This window comes from Lactuca serriola, chromosome 4 (assembly GCF_051521515.1).
Source record: "Lactuca serriola cultivar US96UC23 chromosome 4, Lser_US96UC23_V15, whole genome shotgun sequence".
NCBI lineage: Eukaryota > Viridiplantae > Streptophyta > Magnoliopsida > Asterales > Asteraceae > Lactuca > Lactuca serriola.
The window spans coordinates 219,845,277-219,862,828 of record NC_136411.1 but is presented as its reverse complement, the minus strand read 5'-3'; the positions used below and the strand labels follow the sequence as shown (position 1 = coordinate 219,862,828).

Here is a 17,552-nt window from a genome sequence, read left to right as displayed (position 1 = left end):
CCATTGATCTATGATAAACATCGAGTTGCTCTTTGCTACCAATGCCAAACCCAAATTAGTGTGTCGGTTAACCACACACGCTCCACTAACGTCTCGGCAAGGGTACAAAGTGTCATTCCATGGATTAGCATACAATTTCACATTTTGCCTAAAGTTACTATGATTTGGGAATTTTAAAAAATATTTAGTTGCTTTGTACTTCATTATACTTTTAATGGAAGGTTTATGTCCTATCCTACCCGTTCGGCTAACGACCCTCCACTAGTCAAGAGTGCGGTGGGTAAGACTGGATACCCATTCAATCGCCATTTTATAGGCAATTTCCTTAAACACCCCTTATTGACCAGCTTCGTGAATGAGGACTACTAACGGTAAGACTGACTCTTTACTCATATATATATATATATATATATATATATATATATATATATATATATATATATATATATATATATTAGACTTTTAATGTTACATATATATAGTATAGGGTGTATTTTACACTTTTAAAATACTAGGTGGTTTTATTAACTTTCTCTTTTAATTAAATTAACAAAACCATGAGGGTGTAATTTGAACTTTTCAAAATACTAGAGTTTTAGAATTTAAATATTACATAATTAAACTATTAATCAAAATTTTAAATTTCAAAACTTTAGGGCAAGTTTTGAAACATTTCAAAACATTAGGGTTTAGAATTTAAATATTTCAAAATTAACTTTTAATCAAAAATTTAAATACTTGAGGGCAAGTTTTGAAACTATTCAAAACACACAAGATCAAATTGCAAATAATTTAAAATTAAACAATTAATTTAAAAATTATCTAAATTTGACCTAATCAAGATAATATACAAGATAATTCAAATCTAAATTACAAATAATCAATCTTTATCTAATAAAACAAATGATTATCTAAATTTTGACAATTATCTTCTATTTTGGCAAGGATATTCACCCAATATGGATAAAATTCGGATTTTATTGACAAAAAACGTTTTAGGTAATTATCCACAGCCAAAACAGGTCAAAATCCCGCAAAAACAGCATTCTGCATCTCAGACTCGTCACGTCAGCACTGGACTCATCGAGTTCACAGTGGACTCGGCGAGTTCAACCATTGACTCAGCGAGTCCAGCCCCCAGAAACTCAAATTCTTCGATTTTAAGCTTGAATAATCAAATATAGCATCAAATACATCAAACAAACAACCTTAGGCTCTGATACCACTGATGGGTTTCGAGCAAAACATCATTCCTATTGTGTACATGCAAACCCTAATAGCTTTGGATCTAGTTTGTCTAATGAACATGCAATTGATAATCCAAAGCCATAACCCCTAGATCGAATAAACTATAATTGAAATAAGGGTTTAGATCTTACCTTTTATTGTTATATAGCAATAACAATCAATCCTTGCCTTCACAAAGCTTAGTGCCTCAAGTGTTGCACCTCTAATGGAGTCACAAACACCACTAAGCAACAAGATGAAGAAGAGAAGAGAGGGGAGGCACCAAAAACGGCTGGAAACCCTAATCTAAGTGTTAGCCACGTTTTTGGTGCCCAAGGGTTCCTTATATACTTAGGCTATTAGGGTTATCCAACAAGGAAACCCTGATTTGACTGCTTAAGCCCTAAGCAGCCCATGAACCCCTTCTGGAACATGCCTTGGATGATTTCTAATGGGCTTCCCCATAGAATTCGTCCAACCTATTATTCCAAGGTGATCCATAGCCCAATTGCAATTATCTTATAATTACAATTCCACTCCCCGAAGTTTAATTAATCTCTTTTAGCCACAAAATTAATTCTTTATTAATTCTTGACTAATATTAATTAAACAATATGATTTCTCCTTTAATATATTATTCTCATAATATATTAATAAATCATAATTAAACCTTTCTCTCCTTAATTCATCCTACAAGTTGCTATGGTGAAGGCAACCCAAAAGGACCATGCTCATAATCGGGTCAAGTACATACCAAAATAGTTATGGACTTAGACACTAGTCCAACACATTATATATAGCCCTACGTATTCACTAGGTAATTATAGAGCTAAAAATAAAGTTCCTTTTAGATGTAGTGAGTGTGTTCCTTCAGAAAATCCTATATTTTCTTAATAAGAAATTTGACCAAACTAGTTCCTTCTATGATAACTTAGTTTATACTGACTATATATAAACTAATATCGAACGAACAGTTAAATGTGTGAATCTGCCCTAAGCCCACAACCAAACAAGGAACTGGAAATGAGGCGGAAATCACACATTCCACTGTCTATAGTGATTCAGATTAGGATAGTAATATGAATGATCTCAAGTTCATCACTTGTTTCTGTATTTTCCTTGGAGATTCTTTAATCTCATGGAAAATTAAGAAACATGATGTTGTATCTAGCTCCTCCACATAGGTTGAGTATCGTGTTATGTTTGTGAGTTGTGACTACTTTTTTAGATATTTTATTATGTTGGATTTTTGCAGATATGGATGTTTGTATTTCTCACCCCCCCCCCCCCCCAAGCGATATGACAACAATAGTGTGTTGCAGATTACGAAGAATTTTGTTTCCCATGAGCAGAAAAAGCATATTAAGATTAATTGTCATTTCACTAGTCATCATCTTTAGCTTTGAACCATCACGCTACCATATGTTCCGTCGATTTTTCAAATTGCTCATCTTACGAAGGCTTGGTCGGCATCACGGTTTCTCTTCTTGACAACTTTCAAATGTTCATTGTTGTCATATTGTGAGTTTGAGGTGGAGAGTTGCATAAAAATAAGTTTATTTAGCTCTTTTAGTATTGGACTTTTTATTTAGCATTTTAAGTAGGTTAACTCTTAGTAAGTTTTTCTATTTGTAGTTTTTTTCTCTTTCTTTGTTAACACAAGTTTCTTTCAATAATAAACCCTAGTCGTTTTCTCTAGTGTGTTATCGATTAACAAATAGCACAGCTCACTTCCTTGCACTAAAGAGACATACGTCACAAATATATATGTTAGAACATGCACCTATAGATTAAAACATCTTTAAACTATCAGTAACATCCATAAAAATCATGTCAATTTAAAACTTTTTAAGTCATTCAAAACGAGTAATTATTACAATTATGTTTTCAAATAGTCCCATATCAGAGTATCCCAGAAATACAAATTAAAATATAAGGAAGTGTATGGTCACACCTTCGCCTTTCCGCGATCATCAGATGCACCTGAAACAATAATCGATAAATGTAAGCTTGAAGGCTTAGTGAGTTACTCCCAATATACCGATACATAACACATAGAACATATACAATGATAACAGTAACAGCAATGACATGCAATGGGTCCACAGCTACACAGACTGGATTACTCTTGAGCCCATAGTATAAGTCTGGTATGCCCACCTTGGCCCTCAGCACATATCTAGTTTGCTCTCGAGCCCACAGCATAAATTTGGATTTCCCTCAGCCCACAGCTTATGTCTGGCTTGCTCCTTCGGTCCTCGGACTGGAATATAATAAGTAGCCCTCAGTACGAGTCTAGCATGCTCTACCCGGCCCTCAGCTTGTATCTGGAATGCGTTATTCCTCAGTATGAGTCCGGTATGCCTACCCCGGCCCTCAGCTCGTATCTGGCATACTCCAGGTTTTATTGGCCATCACACGGAGAAGGAGAAGAATGGTGGCGACGGAACATGAGAAAGAACGTGTTAACCGCGAACAACAGCAGCAACAACAGCGGGACGGAAACCCATTGGTGGTCTTCGTCATCATCGGCAATGGAACAGCGAAAACGTTGTTATCCCAGTGGTTCCCGACTGTATTGATGGTGCTTCAATGGCAGAACAGCGGGTGGCGAATGAGAGCTTCACGTGGCGGCCGCTAGCTGATTGGAATGGATGGTGGCACCGGTGGGAGACATAAGGGTGGAGGTGGCGGCTGAAGTAAGGTTCCTAAGGTTAGGGTTTACCGAGGTGACGGGTTTATATACCCCGAGCCCCATATAACTTTATCCCATAATGACAACTATGGTCCCTCCCTCCTGAAATAATTTGGAAACAACTCCCATATTTACCCATTATACCCCTGCTCCTATAATTCTTTTCATAATAAGTCCAACAGTTACCAAACAGCCCCTTAACCTCCAAAATCTCTTCAAATTAACTCCCAATAATCCAAGTAGTCCCTACTTTCAGAAATATTTACAAAACCAATCCAGAACTTACACTTTTAACCCCCAACCTCTAAATTATGACAGTTAACTCCTCGAAACCAACACCTTTCTATATAATTATTGATTTTAGGGCTACTATTCATTCATTACCTCATCTATTTATTTATTTTATAAACGGGGTGTTACAACTCTCCAACACTTAAATTAGATTTTGACCTCGAAATCCTTTCTTACCATTCCTGTCACACCAAACCACTCAAGTGCCATGGCTACAATCCCAATTATACCCTAGCCTTCCCAAGGCAATCAAAACTAACCCTAACAGGGTTTTAAAACCCCGAAGATGGACAAATTCCTAGAAATATGATCACATTTACTCAATCCGAAATTGGAAATCTCGAGATGGTCTGGCACCCTGACAGACTGCCCACTCTGAATCTTTGTCGAATTCATTGAACTTGACTCCCAACCTGTTACTCAACTTTTGATAACCTGAGGTTCCAACTAGAAGACAGAGTCACAGACCAAATTTCCCTGCAATACACTTATACTTGACAGAAAACTCATTCGGAATACCAGAATCATGCCCGTTTTTTGAACTAACGAGCAATCTTATAGTCACTTCGCAGGACCTCTAAAGGAAACTTTGACTAGCAATAGCCGCCCTAGCTATATCACCACTCATGGCTCCATCAATCCTTCTGATTCCTCGCAGCCGATTACGGCTCGCCCGAACCCCAACAACGTGTCCATTCCGAAAGCGCTCCAATAGGATAAATGAACTACTAAGATCACTAGGCCCACAGCCTATGACTGGAATACCCCTGCATGGTCCTCATTATAGGTCTGGATTGCCTCTAAGCCCACAGCATGAGTCTGGTACACATGAATAATCACTACCATGCACATACTTGGGAATCCCTAACTTCATATTTGCTCGCCACAAAGCCCACACTTGATCGAGACTGATCCTATTCTACTAATACAAAAATAGTTCGAGAAGACTTCCACGATTATCCCGAAGGTCACCGAAACCCGAGTTTGATACGAATAAAAATTCTATTCCATCATCGAGGGGAAACATACCCCAAAGACTTAGGAAACATAAAAACACTACACAAGGGAATTGGTGACGCGTTCCTAGCTTCTCAACTGTCGCCTCTTGAATCCCTTCGGAGATTTCCCGCTTCCTGAGAGGTTCATGGATTAATGCTTGTCCGACCATTTTGGAAACCATAACCTGAACAGCAACAAACAAAAACCTTCAGTGGTTGACACTAAACCTGAGAATTCCCAATTTCCCCCACTTAGAACACTAACCACCACCCACTGATGTGAAACCAAAACATAACTTAAGTGTACCCACCAGGTATCACCATACTCAACCATGGAATGAATAACCTTCACAGAATAATCCTCCAGATACTGATCAAATGAACACCAAGAGAAATCTGAATTCTAGCTAAAGACCTCAGAGTTTCCCAGTTATATCCACTTATAAATCATAATGCAACCACTGATTTACGATCCAGACATACCTTCCTTGCATATAATCCAAATATAGCCCGACACCTAGCCTTCCTACCTTCCGAGAATGTGGCTTTTGTACACGTCACTAAGAAACTCATGCCACGTCAGACCACTTGCGCACACCAGCGCTAACATGTTGTCGTCGACCACTGGGACCAACAGTCCCCGAGCCGAAAATACAACCTAACCTCAAAGGTCACAAACCTTCTCACTCCTTCGAACACAGATAAATCAAAAGGGCACCATCCTTGACCTAGAAAATGACATTCCAATCCATCAATCGACCATTCTACTTCCACCTGTAGAACTCAAGTTGGTCATAATCCTCACTCCCTTCCTAAGTCCTGCGATTCGCATCTCGGCCTCGAGCAAAAACCCCGAAACCTCAAAGCGAAACTCACTAGGTCTGCACCAGACAACCAAAATCGATAACGTCACTGGGCTCACACCAAATACCAGGACCATCCTCATGTCTGAGCAACCACAACCAAAAAATTGACAGGAACATAACCATTGCCGCGAACCATGGTATCCAACCATGCTACCTTCCCCGACTATCCCTTAGGATCCCCGAGATCTTCCTTGATTCGAGTATGGATCTTGTACTTTCAGTAGTAGGGGCCCAATACTACCGTCCACACCTATCCATACTTTCCTCCAGAATTATCTAAGGTCCTCTAAGTCCTATTCACAAAATACTTCTAAAACCTGCTCCTTGGCGAAACCACCGTACTAATACTCCCTAGGCTATCCAGGGACTCAACCACAGCCCCTCTACCATCAACTGCTGAAGAACTCCTCACAATATCAATTATCCATTCCATGGATACAATCACATGCAACAAAGCTTGGATAATCCTTCGAGTAACAGACTCATCCCTATAACGGTTGGACTCAAACAAGAGAAGTGAAGCAGGGTCAAATCTATCACTCTGAGATTATCCAACCTTTTTCACATTTGACTTGACATATTCACTTAATGGCTAACTCACATCACTCATGAGTTCCACAAAACACAAAGCAAGCAGCATTCATGCAGAGGAGTCGACTGACACTAACATGCAATAAGATTTGGCGGGTCCTCCCATGAAATCCTAGATCTCAGACTTCCGGCACCATGCGTTCATCTTCGCGTTGCTCACACTCTCCCCCAGTGTGGCTAAGCAATCCTTGCACTATCCCGTTATACACTATTCTAAGGCTATAGAATCTTAGTTATGTACAACTATGATGCATACACTAAGCAACTACAGTAATGATGTCAATTTCATATAAGGAGGAACCCTAGGCTATCAGGCATCATATAATCAGGCAATTCTATCATTCAATTCCTGAAGATCCCTAGCCTATCACTAGCATCTTGTTCTAATATATCACAATGTCAAATCACACTATGGTATGTTGGGGTCTACTTACTGTCTCCGGCTGATCGTACACTTCGCATCCTCCTTTAGTATTTTGAAAACCATTTGAAAATTATTTTGAAAATCTTTTCCCTAGTTTGAGACTGGATTCACACGAGTGTTCCTCAAATTCACTCAAACCAAGGATCTAATACCAACTTGTAACATCCATAAAAATCATGCCAATTTAAAACTTTTTAATTCATTAAAAAACCAGTAATTATTACAATTATGTTTTCAAATAGTTCCACATCAGAGTATCCCGGAAATCCAAATCAAAGTATGAGGAAGTGTACGGTCACGCCTTCGCCTTTCCGCAATCATCAGATGCACCTAAAACAATAATCGACAAATGTAAGCTCGAAGGCTTAGTGAGTTACTCTCAATATACCGATACATAACACATAGAACATATACAATGATAACAGTAACAGCAATGACATGCAATGGGTCCACAGCTACACAGACTGGATTACTCTTGAGCCCACAGTATGAGTCTGGTATGCCCACCTTGGCCCTCAACATATATCTAGTTTTCTCTCGAGCCCACAGCATAAATATGGATTGCCCTCAGCCCACAGCTTATGTCTGGCTTGCTCCTTCGGTCCTCGGACTGGAATATAATAAGTAGCCCTCAATACGAGTCTGGCATGCTTTACCCGAACCTCATCTCGTATCTGGAATGCATGAGTCCTCAGTATGAGTCCGGTATGCCTACCTCGGCCCTCATCTCGTATCTGGCATACTCCAGGATTTGTTGGCCATCGTATGGAGCAGTGCAGCCTCAACCCTACCACACAATATAACATGTTGACGGAAGTACAATTGATTAGCCCTCAATACGAGTTCGGCATGCTCTGCTCGGCCCTCAGCTCGTATTTAGAATGCATATGAGTCCTCAGTATGAGTCTGGTATGCCCTTCTTGGCCCTCAACTCATATTTGGTTTACTCAAGGGTTTTTTGGCCACCGCACGAAGCAGTACAACCTCAACCCAACCACACAACATAACATGTCGACATATAACAGATAAGTGCCCATATAAATAATCAGACGGTATCACAGGTAGTCCTATAGATCTACCAGACTAGCATATCAACTTCCATAGATCACTAACTCATAATCAACATATCAATAACTATTAGGATATTAAATCCAATGGGCCGGCCTTGGTGCCTTAGACCGCTTAGTATAGTGCCTCCCACTGCTGAAGTCCAGCGGGCAGAACCCTAGCTGATGGATGATAGATACTCGAACTGTCAACATCAAAACAACACCCAATTAATAATTGGGTTCCAGTACATAACCATAAGTCCATGCTTGGGGTAAAAGGCTACTTTACCCCAAACCTAGTTTGATTCAAGCCCAAAGCCCAACTCACATTCCAAAGGACCAAAAGTCAACCAATTGACCAAAGTCCAACATATGGCCTAATTTTCTAAATTGGGACCAAACCCTTCACATGGGCCTTACCTTAAGGCCCAACCATCTATTCTGGTCCAACCACTTGGCATTCCAATGGTCCAATATCTCATAATCATAAAGGCCTAGTTATGGCCCTCCTATGGTCCAATTTTTCAAATTTGGGCCCAAGTCCCTCACATGGGCCTTACCCTAAAGCCTATCCAAATATTTTAGTCCATTTACTTGTTCTTGGATAGCCCATCAATAGCCCAATCACCAAATCCCAATGGAAATGCCCAACTTAAGGCCCAAGCAAGATTAGGGTATTCACATAAAATGACGATTAGGGTTAAGTGTTTCTTACATAACCCATTAAGGACTTAATCCATTAAGTCCATAAATCTATTGGGTCAATCATGTAGTGTGGTCGACTTAATACATAATCCTAATCCGTACATCCAAAATGCGGGTCCCAACACTCCAAAACCCATATATCCAAAATTAGGGTTTTCTAAACCCTAATTAGGGTTTTCTAAACCCTAATTAGGGTTTCCAACCCAATCCCAACCCAATTAGGCCCAAAAGCTAAGTCTTTAGATCAATTATGGTTTCATTAGGTCAACTAGGGTTAAAAAAAGTCAGGCACCACCCGCTACCACCTCGGGTAGTGGTGATCAACGGTGGCTCGCGGAGGCAGCCACCACCTCACGGTGGTTGTTATGGTTCTAGTCCAATTATGTCTAAACAGCCCAAAAGCAGTCTAACACGAGCAAAAGCACATCGCCACCCAACACGGCGGCTGGTTGCAGCAAGAGGCGGTAGCCACCACCTCACGGTGGTAGTGATGAGTTTTCTTTGATTATTTTGTCACCGATTACAACATACAACACTAAATCCCAAATAAACACACACACACACTAAGATAAACACACACACACAGACATCCTTGTGGTGGCCGGCGGTGGTACATGGTGGAAACCACCACCTCACGGTGGTGGTGGTGGTTGTTCTCGGTTTTTCGGCCAAGCGAAACACACATTTTTCTGATTTGCAAAATGCACCCCCGCCACCCACCTGGTGGCGTTTGGCGACTGCAAAAGCAATACTAGCAGTAGCAGCGGTCCTGACGACGGCAACGGCACTAGGAGGCGGCCATATTAGCGGTTCACAGCAGCAACTGAATAGCTTCCGGCGACAGGTTGGTCTTTATAGGAAATGGGCAGCAGCGCGACTTCGGAAAGAAGTGGAACAGCGTCGCGGTGATGGCTATGGTGGTCAGAGTCGATAGCGGCAGCTGGAGAGAGAGAGAGAGAGAGAGAGAGAGAGAAGGAGAAGAATGGCGGCGAAGGAACATGAGAAAGAACGTGGTGAGCACGAACGACAGCAGCAGCGACAGCGGGACGGACACCCGTTGGTGGTCTTCGTCATCATCGGTAATGGAACAGCGACAACGTTGTTATCCCGACGGTTCCCGACTGTGGTGGTGGTGCTTCAATGGCGAAACAGCGGGTGGCGGATGAGAGCTTCACGTAGCGGCCGCTAGCTGATCGGAATGGATGGCGATGCCGGTGGGAGACATAAGGGTGGAGGTGGCAGCTAAACTATGGTCCCTCCCTCCTGAAATAATTTCGAAACAGCTCCCATGTTTACCCATTATACCCCTGCTCCTATAATTTTTTTCATAATAAGTCCAACAGTTACCAAACAACCCGTTAGCCTCGAAAATCTCTTCAAATTAACTCCCAATAATTTACCAAGTAGTCCCTGCCTTCACAAATATTTACAAAACCAATCTGGAACTTACACTTTTAACCCCCAACCTCTAAATTATGACAGTTAACTCCTCGAAACCAACACATTGCTATATAATTATTGGTTTTAGGGCTAATATTCATTCATTACCTCGTCTATTTATTTATTTAATAAACGGGGTGTTACACTATCATCATTATGATTATACAACTTTCATATAACATGGGTAGCTCTCCTTTAAACTTGAAATGATGCACATAGCACGTAAATGTACATACACATGTAACTCACAGGCGGATCCAATGTAGAGCCCGGGATACCCCTCAAAAAAAATTTCAGTAGTGTAATACCTGCGAGATGGTTTAGAACGAGTGTTAGAACAGCCTTCTTCTCAAGCCCTAGCAATGGCAGCCAAGAGAGAGAACCTCGACTGAAGAGGCCTGCGTCGCTGCTTGCTGTTTAGAGAAGACAAAGACAAAGTAGTTTCCAAAAATGTCATCTTTACTCCTTGAAGATGTCCGTTCTGACAGAATCTACCCTTAAACCGAAATTCTTTAGCAAGCTTATTTATAGAATTAGCACAATACCCCCTTGGACATATAAATCTAATTTATATTAAACAAATTGATTTATTTTAATATTTTAATTATTATTGTTGTTGTTATTATTTTTAACTATGAAAAAATTACATACCGAAAATCGAAATGGGCATTACACATCTTTTTTGACTCTTAAGGCGGCCATCGATATCGTATTTACCAACAACAACTTGAGTATGGCTCATGTGAGATTTTATAAACGGCACTTTGACTTGTAGTTGAGAATGTTAAGACTAAAAATGTAATTACTCGTTTTTTCTTATTGAAATTGTGTTTTTTTATTGTATATTACACGATTTTTTTTTTGGATACCCTTTTGCTTTAACCCTGGATCCGCCACTGATGTAACTTCCAAGTATCATAATTCAAAAGTATAACATGAATAAAAAAATTCATTATACTTTCTGACATTTTTGTTTTGGACCCCTATGAACTAACATGATTGTTAATCAAAATCTTGCTTTGTATTTAAAAATCCAATGTTTGGAGCTTGAAAAAACACCTAACAATATTGTTTAGAGTTTATGGTCATCATTTACACATTCATCAAAAATAAACCATCAATTAGTATTATGCGCTGAATATAGTTCAATACATATCGATGGAAGGCAAACGGGCAACAAGCTGCGCCGCTAGTCCTTTCTGGATGGCAAAACTAACTCTTTTGAAAACAACGTCTATGGATCTAGGAGATATGACATTAGAGTGCATGACCCGTTGGACTCTGTTGAGGAGCTCCACCGCCTCTGGCACGAGAAAACAAAATGTATCAAATGCAAAAGGTACAAACACATGTTTATTTTCTATACATGCATTCTCGTGCTTTTCCACTTTACACGCAGCGGTTTTCAAAGTGGCATGCCCTGCTGTGAAACCCCCTCTCCTCAAACCGACGAGAGGAGAGATCCCAGTAAGATCCACACACACGTGCTTCCCTCCTACCCATCTAAAGACCAAAATGTCAGTCAGTATAAGTGTGGATCTTCCATCCTGCGGGTCCGTCAAAAAGTTCACCGGTGCTTCCTTCTTCGAAGAAATACCAGCACGCCTACAAGCATCACAGAGAACATCCTTAACCACATCATGTTTGTACTTCAAACCAAGGAGCACTCGACAATGAACCGCATGTTCCCCAAAGGTATCCAAACATGCCTTGCGGCAAACTGGGCATATCTCGTCAATTGGGAATAGAGGAATCATGAGGCGGTAACGAAGGATAGTTTGGTACTCCACGGGAGACATATGCTGGCCAAGGCCATCAATAGGGATAGTTAGCAGAAAATACTGAGCATGAGGTGCCCAAAGACACTTAAAAAATGCTTTCTGTCTAACAGTCATGTCGAAGTTGACTTCCATATCTTTGATGATTTTGATAAAAAGGGCAAACCGCTACAGTCGAATCTTGGAATCGTATCGCTAAGACGGTTCATAGCACATAGGTAATCAGAGTTTATATCACATATTCCACTGTCACGTAAGATGTGGTCTTGTAATGCCCAAGATTGGGCCCTCGAGGCTACAAACGCATAGGAGGAAACCTCGTATGACGAGTACAAACCCAAACTGTCGAAACGAATAGGTAAGGAAGTCAGACGCCACTGAATGTCTCCAAAGAAGGGGCCTCCACATACCACGATATCCTCGATAGACCTGCGTAATCCTTTGTCAAAGAACAAAGCTGCCTCTTCTATGTGCACCGACTGGCATGTCCTTAAACCAAAGAAAAGTTTTGTGATGCCCATATATGATCGAAGCAAAAGGATCTCACTCTGTGGGTCACATAGTTGTGGAAGAAGACCCATCAAATCAACATCATTGACCGCTTTCTTCATAGCCAGCCTGCTAATAAACCATGCATCTCTTCTAACACACATCCCCCCCCAAGGAGCTTCACCCCTAAAGAATGTCTCCCTATATCCATTGGGAATAAATCAGCATGAAGCTTTCTACCATCACAGGAGGGCCAAAAAATCTTCGTTTCCTTGATGTTCAACTCAAGACCCAAGCATGGACCATTCAACCGAATAATGTTCAACACTCTAGCCACCTCCTCTGAATCCCCAATGACAGTCCCGTCATCCAGATACCATGCATGGAGAAGGATCTTACAATTGGCTCTAATCTTGTGCACAAGCGGGTGCAAAATGAGGGCAAAAAGAAGAGGGCCCAAGGGGTCGCCTTGTTGCACCCCAGTGGAAGACCATATATGTTGGTCTCCAATATAAAGTCTCGTCGCTTGCTCGTACAAAAAATTCACCCACAGAGAAATAGAATGGCACATCCTCTTAACCTCGTGGAGCAATGCTGATCTATCCACAGGGTTAAAGGCATTCGAGAAATCCATTGTTAGCATTACAAGAGACCCATCAGCATGGTGTTCGCTCAACACCCTATTGGCACTGTGTAACACAGCCTCAGCACCCCCAGACACACCAACCAAAACTGAAAATCATTAAGGTATTTGGTCATTTCTTTACCCACACCTTTCATGGCAACCTTGGAAACCAGACGTCTCCATATAGTGCCTACTGCAATTGGACGGATCCCGTTATCAGGTTTAAGCAGAGGCGTGAGAGGAGCGGATGCAACAAACTCTGCTAAAATGGTCGGACATCTTCCCGCTAACCATAAATTAACCACTGAAAGTGATAGCACGTATGAGATCTGTGGCTATAGCAAACCCTTCTCCACAAAGGGCATCCAATAAGTGTTGAGCCCTCAAGCCATCTCTCCCGCAAGAAGTTCCTTTAGGGAAAGATTTGATGCAACCAAATACACAGTCAAAGTCTGCTACAAGGGGAGGTTCAGAAATTATGAGGCTCAGCATGGATGGGGGTGGCCTGAAAGGGTGGTTGTCCTCCAAAGCTTTAATAGTATCACCATTATATGTCACAACACCCGATGAGCATAACACTTCCAAAGCTGCGGTAACATTCCAATCTGCAACCTTATGGAGACACTATTTGATGTTGGTGTTACTTGATGTAGACTCCTTCTGAAGGATGACTCCACCCTGTCCCATGGCCCCAACCTCGGGATTGTCTAACATATTTTGAACTAACTTCCTGATACCATCCTCTTTCTCCCATGTATCCAAGGAATTCAGGATGGAGCTTTGTTATAAGGATTTTCTATTCCCATACCTACACTGTTGTCTATTTTTTGGCCTAAACACCTGCATTGTGCAACGAGGAAGAAGTAACAAACAAATCCATGCATCAACCGAGCCAGGCTGGACAATCACTTTGTAAAGGGCAGTTTTCAAAGCCTGAGAGAAAGCAATGCGGCAGCTATGGGGGATACTCTTGACAGTAGTGATAGGTGCTTTAAAAGCACGATCAAGGAGCCCCACATCAAAAACCAAACCTCCAAGAGCATTTGTCACAGACTCTTTAGTAGACGGGTTTAAAATACCGACAATTTACCGACTCAAGCCGTCAGCCTCTAGAATTAACACATCGAAGTTTAAAAGTGGAGCGGTGTACCGACAAGAGCAAAGTCACAGACTCTTTAGTAGACGGCTTTAAAAGTGTCGTAACCACATAAATTAGCACATCCATGTTTAGGTATAATAATCCCCAAATTGATTCTCATAAACCCTAGAATTTGCCCATTTTACCATTTAAAGAATAGTATAAAGAAGATGAAGGGACCTCACAGATTGATCCATGTAGCGTTATATTTGATCAAGTGTTATTGAAATAGGTTTTAGTATAAGGGTAGCCGAGCGGTGTTAGTATTAACGTTGCCATCTACTTACACCCCCTTGTGTGTCGCACGTATAGATTCGTGTATCTATATGAAGGTATAAAGTTGTATTATAAGTATCTAACCTTTAGTTATAAGATTAGTAACATACTCTACATTTTATAATTGTGGATATAGTTATAGATATAAAGTTGTATCATAAGTATGTAATCTTATATGGCACATGTTTTTACCTGAAGCATTACAGGTAGGGATGGCAAAAATCCTCATACCCAATGGGGAACCCGAAACCCGCACCCGTTTTGACTAGGGAATCCCCAGGTTGACCGGGGATGGGGACGGGGATGGGGACGGGGATGGGGAATACCCGAATAAAAAAAGTGGGGATGGGGATGCCCTTAATCCCCGACCCTGGACCCGTCCCCGACATATATTAATATATAAAAATAATACATAACATATATTTTTAGTATAGTTTATAATACATAAAATTTGAGCTAAGTAACCTAACTCATTAGTAATTACTTGGTTGAAATTATACTTTTTGCTTTTTCTTTTATCTAATTTAAACTCATATATATATATATATATATATATATATATATATATATATATATATATATATATATATATATATATATTCTCTTTGGTTGATCTATTTTACCTTAAATATCAATCTGATAATTTTTTTACTTGATTTTTGATGTATGTATTTAAATTTGGTAGAAAATTTATTTATATTTTTTCTGCAATTTATGGGTACTTATATATTTTATAAAATCTTTAAACTTATGCTGGTAAAATTGAAATATAGAGTTTTTTCTTACGTAAAAGTTTGCATGTTAAAAGAGAAAAAAAAATCCCCATTTTCCCGTTTGGGATCCCCAGTCCCCGTTGGGGGTGGGGATAGGGGTTTATTTATATTCCCCGCCCCCGTTGCCATCTCTAATTTCAGGGTGTACCTTATGTACAATGAATGTCAAGTATTTGAAGGATGCTTAAATGGGTTTAAGAAATGTTGGGTTTGATGTTATTCAGATAATTTTGGAAGTATAGTTCTCTAATGTCCTCTCCATTAACATAGGGGGCTTGGGGTGTGATTCCAAAAGAGATGGGTTAAATTCTCTTTGTTGTTCGAATAGGATCAGTTTTGCATTCAAGAATGTAAGGTGGATGTTTTTGATCAATTCTTTTAGCACTCGATCTGGGGTGAATTCACAATGATACATTCAATCATACAAAGCACAAATCCAAAGAAATAGCATAATATGGAGGAAAGAAAGTCTTAAAATGCAACATGAATAGCAAACAAGATCATGTAAACATGTAGCTTAATAACTATTACCTAAGAAAGAAATGAAATAAATTTCTTGAATTTTAACCAAATGGAATACTATTACATTATCTCTTCTGCCACTAAATTGGGGATCCAATTGACGATGAGTTTGTTGTTGTGCATCCATGAATTGTAGATAATTGAATCAGAGATGCTTGGAAGATGAACAACATCAAAATTTGGGAATTGATCAAAAAGATTGAACAAGATTCTTAGCATTAGTGCAGAAGTCAACTATGTGAAATTATGGAAGATGAACAACATCAACACAAAACGATTCATACAAACAAAAAAAATATTAAATTTAAACTGGACATAGATCAAGATTTACTCAAAACTACTCCTACGAGCATACCCAATTTCACTTCTTCGCCTTCCTCGCTGCTGTAACTTTCTTTGGTGTTGCTGCCTTCGGCTTTCCGCTCTTAGCTGCCGCCTTCTTTGGGGCCGCCTTGGGAGCCACCGCCGCCGGTGCTTTCGCCGGCGTTGATCTGGTTGATGCTTTTGTTGCCGGAGCGGCAGGAGCTTTCTTTCCTGGGGTTGATTTCGCCGATGTTTTAGCTACCTTAGCAGGCTTCGTTGGAGTTTTGGCTTTCGGTTTCGCAGCTGGCTTTGCCGCAGCTTTGGGAGCCGTCGCCTTAGGTTTTGCGACGGGCTTGGGCTTAGCAGCTGCCTTCGGCTTTGCCGCCGCTTTGGGTTTCGGTGCTGCCTTGGGCTTGGCGGCGGGTTTCTTCTTAGCTGGCGCTTTCTTCGCTGCTGTCTTCGGCTTGGCTGCAGCCTTTGGCTTACCGGAAGCCTTAGGCTTTGCAGCAGGTTTCTTCTTCGCCGGGGCAGCTGCTGCCGGAGCTTTCTTCGCCGATAACTTATAAGACGCCTTGACCTTAACAAGCTTCCCGTCGGCGACCAGTCTCCTCAATTGAACCAACAAAACCTTCTTAAAATTCGCCGGAAGATTCTTTTGTTTCTCTTCAACGAACTTCGCGATCGCGTACTGACTCGAACCGCTCTTCTCCTTCAACGTAACAATGGCGTCCTTGATCATCTAAAAACAGAATCAATCAACATCAAAAACCCACAATCAGATCCATAAACACGTATCTCGATAACAAAAACATAAAATTAACATAACAAAACAACAAAATGTAATCATTTTATACCTCAAAGTAAGGAGGATGCAACGACGGAGTTCTAGGTTTGCTTTTCCCTGATGTTTTCCTCGCTTTCTTTGGTTTTCCTTCAGCTGCTCCGACAGCAGGTTCTTCTACTGCAACCGTTACAGCTGCGTCGACAGCCGGTACGGCAACTTCCGCCACCACAATTGGTTCTTCCGTCGCCATTAATCTGCGATTATCTCTAGGGTTCAACAATTTAGGGCTCCGACAAATGAATGTGGATCGGTTACTGCTAATGAAATTAGGATCGATCGAATTTAGTGCTTGTGTGAATCTGATGAATTTGCGGGGTTTTAAATAATATAAAGCCGGAGAAGACATATCCAAAAGCTGCAACTGTATTGGTCTATGATATATCACACGGATCGTCTACGTCACTGGACATGAATACTAGCCGTAAGATTTTTTGCCTATCGACGGTGGAAAAGGAATTGAGATTAAATTGGATGATATGCTTTGCATATTGGTGTGTTTCTATGCACAATTGATTTGG

The 17,552-nt window shown here is 40.7% G+C and overlaps 1 protein-coding gene across 1 annotated transcript; it reads right to left on the bottom strand.

The window, feature by feature from the left end:
• Positions 1-16,086: 16,086 nt before the first annotated feature.
• Positions 16,087-17,342, bottom strand: LOC145103298 (uncharacterized). The gene is made up of 2 exons (XM_079040852.1): positions 17,045-17,342; positions 16,087-16,929 (listed from the first exon to the last, which is right to left on the bottom strand). Exons 1-2 carry the CDS (start codon positions 17,222-17,224, stop codon positions 16,249-16,251), a joined length of 861 nt encoding a protein of 286 aa, XP_078896978.1. The 5' UTR covers positions 17,225-17,342; the 3' UTR covers positions 16,087-16,248.
• Between the last annotated feature and the right edge of the window lie 210 nt (positions 17,343-17,552).